Source organism: Coregonus clupeaformis, chromosome 8 (genome assembly GCF_020615455.1).
Source record: "Coregonus clupeaformis isolate EN_2021a chromosome 8, ASM2061545v1, whole genome shotgun sequence".
Taxonomy (NCBI): Eukaryota; Metazoa; Chordata; class Actinopteri; order Salmoniformes; family Salmonidae; genus Coregonus; species Coregonus clupeaformis.
Genome location: NC_059199.1, coordinates 7,694,840 through 7,700,839, shown reverse-complemented (window position 1 = coordinate 7,700,839; position 6,000 = coordinate 7,694,840). Strand labels below are relative to the sequence as shown.

The 6,000-nt window shown below is 44.2% G+C and overlaps 1 protein-coding gene across 3 annotated transcripts in view; it reads left to right on the top strand.

The window, feature by feature from the left end:
- The first annotated feature begins 625 nt into the window (after nucleotides 1-625).
- Nucleotides 626-6,000, top strand: part of LOC121571515 (zinc finger MYM-type protein 4-like) — a 43,029-nt gene continuing 37,654 nt past the window's right edge. For all 3 annotated transcript variants that reach the window (XM_045221767.1, XM_041883013.2, XM_045221766.1), the window contains exons 1-4: nucleotides 626-1,216; nucleotides 3,076-4,561; nucleotides 4,817-4,951; nucleotides 5,142-5,197. In XM_045221767.1, the coding sequence (XP_045077702.1) occupies nucleotides 1,184-1,216; nucleotides 3,076-4,561; nucleotides 4,817-4,951; nucleotides 5,142-5,197 (1,710 nt within the window). In that variant the 5' untranslated portion in view covers nucleotides 626-1,183. The remainder of the gene's footprint in view (nucleotides 1,217-3,075; nucleotides 4,562-4,816; nucleotides 4,952-5,141; nucleotides 5,198-6,000) is intronic.

Below are 6,000 nucleotides of genomic sequence, written 5' to 3'. Positions count from 1 at the left end.
GTTTGATACATCTGGTGAAAATGAGGCTTAAAGCTAATTTATATGCTTAATCCGAAAATGTGGTCGGAGGAGCCATTTGGAGGGTGTGACGCAATTGCGGAGCCTCTGGAGGCATGCAGAGGCCAAATTGAGCTCTGTACTACCGTGCACCACCCAAATGTTTTAACAATGTGGAGGGCTCAGTATAGCTCTGTATAGCTCAGCATTTACATGATTGGTTGAGGAGAGGTGGGGGCATGAGGTCCAGTATAAACACAAACTCACTTCCTTGACAACAGCTCTTCTCTTCTCAGCTAAGCACAAGAAATATAAATGCCCTGATTTCTCTGCATAGGCCCTATGCAGTAAATGTTGTACAGCCACTGCAGACATTGGATTGACCATGCAGAGCCTTTTAAAGGTTATGAATGGTCAATCCGATAACTGCAGCATTTACTGTGATATGGCCTCTGCTGAGGTCAGGGCATTCATACCTCTTGAGATTCACATAGCAGAGCTGTTGTCAAGGAAGTAAGTTTGTTTATATGACCTCCCGCCCCCACCTACCATCAACCAATCATGTCGATGCGGAGATATATAGTCATATACAGCCCTCTGCATTGTTACAAAATTCGGGAGGCGTACAGCGATGTGATGTGGAGCTTGATTTGGCCTGTGCAAGCCTCCGAGGCTTCGCAAATTGTGTCACACCCTCTATTCAGAGCCTCTGGAATCGCATTAACAGATCAAGCATACATTGGCTTTTATTATTCTTGCTGGCGGAACTGAGGTGTAGCAGATGTAGACGTGAATCAGGAAATGACATAGCCAGGTCTTCCATGTTTACGCAGACGTGTGTTTCGCTAGTTTCTTCGAGGAGCTGTGCAGAGTGAAAATACAAAGAACTTGACTTCTGTAAAGTTATAACTCACCGGCATTGATATAATCAAAGTTAACATCGTATGCATGGCAAAGCTTAATAACCTTATTTGGTAATTCAAATTAAGACTCGTTTTAGCTGACTACATAGCGTTGCTAGCTGGCTAACGATACCTAGCTGGCATTCTCCACAAGGAGGCGGGCGGAAGTAGCTAATGCATGTTGGCTAGCAAACCTCTGTTCCGTTTGTAGTATATTTTGGTGGACCTATGTTGTGAGTGAGTGACAATAAGATCTAGCCGTCTTTCGCCTTTGGAAGCAAGCCATGGCTGAATCCCAGAAAGCAGACCATTCAGAGGTAAATTACGTTTTTGAATTAATGCTAGCCTTCTAGTTAGTTGTGTCTTCTGCAAGCTAGGTAGCTAGTTACAGTTGAAGTCGGAAGTTTACATACACTTAGGTTGGAGTCATTAAAACTCGTTTTTCAACCACTTTTCTTGTTAACAAACTATAGTTTTGGCAAGTCGGTTAGGACATCTACTTTGTGCATGACACAAGTAATTTTTCCAACAATTGTTTACAGACAGATTATTTCACTTATAAAACACTCACAATTCCAGTGGGTCAGAAGTTTACATACACTAAGTTGACTGTGCCTTTTAAACAGCTTGGAAAATTACAGAAAATGATGTCATGGCTTTAGAAGCTTCTGATAGGCTAATTGACATAATTTGAGTCAATTGGAGGTGTACCTTTGGATGTATTTCAAGGCCTACCTTCAAACTCAGTGCCTCTTTGCTTGACATCATGGGAAAATCAAAAGAAATCAGCCAAGACCTCAGAAAGAAAATGGTAGACCTCCACAAGTCTGGTTCATCCTTGGGAGCAATTTCCAAACGGCTGAAGGTTCCACGTTCATCTGTACAAACAATAGCACGCAAGTATAAACACCATGGGACCACGCAGCCATCATACCGCTCAGGAAGGAGACGCATTCTGTCTCCTAGAGATGAACGTACTTTGGTGTGAAAAGTGCAAATCAATCCCAGAACAACAGTAAAGGAACTTGTGAAGATGCTGGAGGAAACAGGTACAAAAGTATCTATATCCACAGTAAAACAAGTCCTATATCGACATAACCTGAAAGGCCGCTCAGCAAGGAAGAAGCCGCTGCTCCAAAACCGCCATAAAAAAGCCAGACTATGGTTTGCAACTGCACATGGGGACAAAGATTGTACTTTTTGGAGAAATGTCCTCTGGTCTGATGAAACAAAAAATATAACTGTTTGGCCATAATGACCATCGTTATGTTTGGAGGAAAAAGGGGTACGTTTGCAAGCCGAAGAACACCATCCCAACTGTGAAGCACGGGGGTGGCAGCATCATGCTGTGGGGGTGCTTTGCTGCAGGAGGGACTGGTGCACTTCACAAAATAGATGGCAATAGTCGCAAATGGGTCTTCCAATTCGACCATGACCCCAAGCATACTTCCAAAGTTGTGGCAAAATGGCTTAAGGACAACAAAGTCAAGGTAATGGAGTGGCCATCACAAAGCCCTGACCTCATTTCTATGGAACATTTGTGGGCAGAACTGAAAAGGCGTGTGCGAGCAAGGAGGCCTACAAACCTGACTCAGTTACACCAGCTCTGTCAGGAGGAATGGGCCAAAATTCACCCAACTTATTGTGGGAAGCTTGTGGAAGGCTACCTGAAACGTTTGACCCAAGTTAAACAATTTTAAAGGCAATGCTACCAAATACTAATTGAGTGTATGTAAACTTCTGACCCACTGGGAATGTGATGAAAGAAATAAAAGCTGTAATAAATCATTCTCTCTACTATTATTCTGACATTTTCACATTCTTCAAATAAAGTGGTGATCCTAACTGACCTAAGACAGGGAATTTTTACTAGGATTAAATGTCAGGAATTGTGAAAAACTGAGATGAAATGTATTTGGCTAAGGTGTATGTAAACTTCAACTGTATGTCGACCCTCCCCTTTATTTCCCGTGCAAGAAAATCAACAAACTTAAACAAACACTGCACGCTCAAACTTGGTTCTATTTGGTTCTCACCAAGTTGGTATTTAATTGCAAGCATGAGTTGGACATTTCCCTCATGGTTCTTGACTTTTTCCTGGTCAGGTCACGTGGTAAGGGAAAACTCAGGGCCCTACTTATAGGACCATTACTAATAGAATATTGTCTGAACTCAGCATACAGGAGAGCCAAACCAGGAGATTGAGAAGCCATCTCAGGCTGGAGCAGCAATGGATTCCGTGCACCCTGGAGCATCACACAGCAATGCACCCACAGCCTCGGCAGATGGAAACAGTGGGGATGATGCTACCAATGCAGTCAGTGCAAGTACCTCCTCAACTATAGACGGGGCAGGGGATGCTGGTAATTCAGAAACTGTGAAGGAAACCTATGCAGAGGATTCAAAGACAGTGGAAGAAACGGTAAAAACAGATGCCTCGCTGACTGTGGGAGAAACGTCCAGTAAAGAGGATTCACAGACAGAAAGAGAAACAGTCAGTGTAGATGCTTCACAGAAGGAAAGAGAAACAGCCAGTGTAGATGCTTCACAGACAGAAAGAGAAACAGCCAGTGTAGATGCTTCACAGACGGAAAGAGAAACAGCTAGTGTAGATGCTTCACAGACGGAAAGAGAAACAGCCAGTGTAGATGCTTCACAGACGGAAAGAGAAACAGCCAGTGTAGATGCTTCACAGACGGAAAGAGAAACAGCCAGTGTAGATGCTTCACAGACGGAAAGAGAAACAGCCAGTGTAGATGCTTCACAGACGGAAAGAGAAACAGTCAGTGTAGATGCTTCACAGACAGAAAGAGAAACAGCCAGTGTAGATGCTTCCCAGACGGAAAGAGAAACAGCCAGTGTAGATGCTTCACAGACGGAAAGAGAAACAGCCAGTGTAGATGCTTCCCAGACGGAAAGAGAAACAGCCAGTGTAGATGCTTCACAGACGGAAAGAGAAACAGCCAGTGTAGATGCTTCACAGACGGAAAGAGAAACAGCCAGTGTAGATGCTTCACAGACGGAAAGAGAAACAGCCAGTGTAGATGCTTCACAGACGGAAAGAGAAACAGCCAGTGTAGATGCTTCACAGACGGAAAGAGAAACAGCCAGTGTAGATGCTTCACAGACGGAAAGAGAAACAGCCAGTGTAGATGCTTCACAGACGGAAAGAGAAACAGCCAGTGTAGATGCTTCACAGACGGAAAGAGAAACAGCCAGTGTAGATGCTTCACAGACGGAAAGAGAAACAGCCAGTGTAGATGCTTCACAGACAGTCGGAGAAACAGTTGGTACAGATGCACCCCAGACTGTGGAAGAAACAGGCAATACAAATGCTTCACAGACTAACGGAGAAACAGACAGCACAGACATACCCCTGGACATGGGAGTAGTGGATGCTGATGATGAGATGGAGGTCAATGCTATCAAAGTGGAGGATGACCAGAAACAGGAGGAAGACAACTTGGAGGGGATGCCTGTAACAACTGCTGTGGAAGAGGGAAGTGACATGGACTCTTTTAGCAGCAACTCCCTGGATCATGGGGATGAGGTGGAGAAGATGGACACCGGGACCGATGCACTGACAGAGAAGCAGATTGAGGAGCCCAGCAAGACCGGACAAGTGGACAACACTGATTCCATGCCTTCTATTGTGGATACAGGTAATAAGACTGCTGCCTGCATCTTTTTGTTGGCTATACAAGTTTAGGATCAGGATGATCAATTGTTTCCGTAGTTTGCTGAATTAATTTCTTCAGGTTGAATTTGTTTGTTTTACGGGTGTGATGCTACCCTATTTTGCTGTCTTGCATGACACTCCATTGTTGCTGGAAAGCCCCAGTGTCGAAAGTCCTCAAAGTTCAAACACGTCACCTTATTCACACTATCCCACCTCTCAAACATTGTCTCCATGACAGAGGACACAGAGCAACCTGCTGAGCAGACCAGCTTTGAGGAGGCTCCACTAATGGAGCAGGACCATTCTGAAGATGTCAAACCGTTTCACCCCAGTCCCACCTCTAGCGAAGCTATTCTCCCTCAGAACAGAAAAGGTGAGAGGCCACAAGAGTCAGTCTTTGGAATATACAGTCTTTTTAGTTGTATAATGTTCAGACATGACCCGAATACTTGAACGTTAGTGTGGTCCCTCATAATATTCAGATGCTAATGAGTACACTGCAGTAAAAAAATTAAATAAAATACATTCTCAAGCTGAATTACCTGTTGCTTGTTTTTCTGCAGGCACTGGCAGTCCTGCAGGGCTGGAGAATGGAGTGGCAGGACAGCCAGTCAAAGTTGTGAGTGTCCAGTGCAACTCGATTGTCTCTTTGAAAGAAGTTCCTTTTTGTCGGCGAACAAATCAAGATAAATTGGCAACGAAACAATTAGGACCTCCCAGACCAAATTTAATAATTCAACAGGTTTCTACTAAAGGGGGAAAGTCCTACACCCGAGGATTTTCCAAAAATTGGTACGAACGAAAAACCTGGCTAGCAGGCTGCGATGTAGCTAATGCAGTCTTCTGCTACCCCTGCTTACTCTTTCACCCTGAAGGCGGCACGGCAGACAGCAACGCTTGGACAGCGACTGGTGTAACGGACATGCACCATCTTTCAGAAAAGATTAAGAAACATGAGCTGTCAAAGACCCACATGGATAGCTGTTTGAGATTGTCTGCTTTGGGGAGAGTGAACATTGCCACTCAACTGGATGAGGGATACAGGCTAGCTGTCCGCCGCCACAACGATGAGGTTAGCAAGAACCGCCACATCCTCAGCCGGCTAATCCAGTGTGTGAAGTTTTGCGGAGTGTTTGAGTTAGCTTTGCGAGGCAAAGATGAAACTGAGGGCTCCACCAACCCTGGTATTTTTCTTGGACTTGTCAACTTTGTGGCACAATTAGATGAGGTGTTTTATGGAAATGCATATTGTTTATGCAGTGTTGAGGAATGTGAAAGAACACCCTTGATAATTTTTACTGTGATAACTTATGTTGCTTTTGTAAGCCAACACTTTTGAGATCAGTCAATAAATGCTTCTGGTATTGACTTATATGCTGCCCCTGTCTTCATGTTGTTGCTGGACATATCTTTTTTAAAATG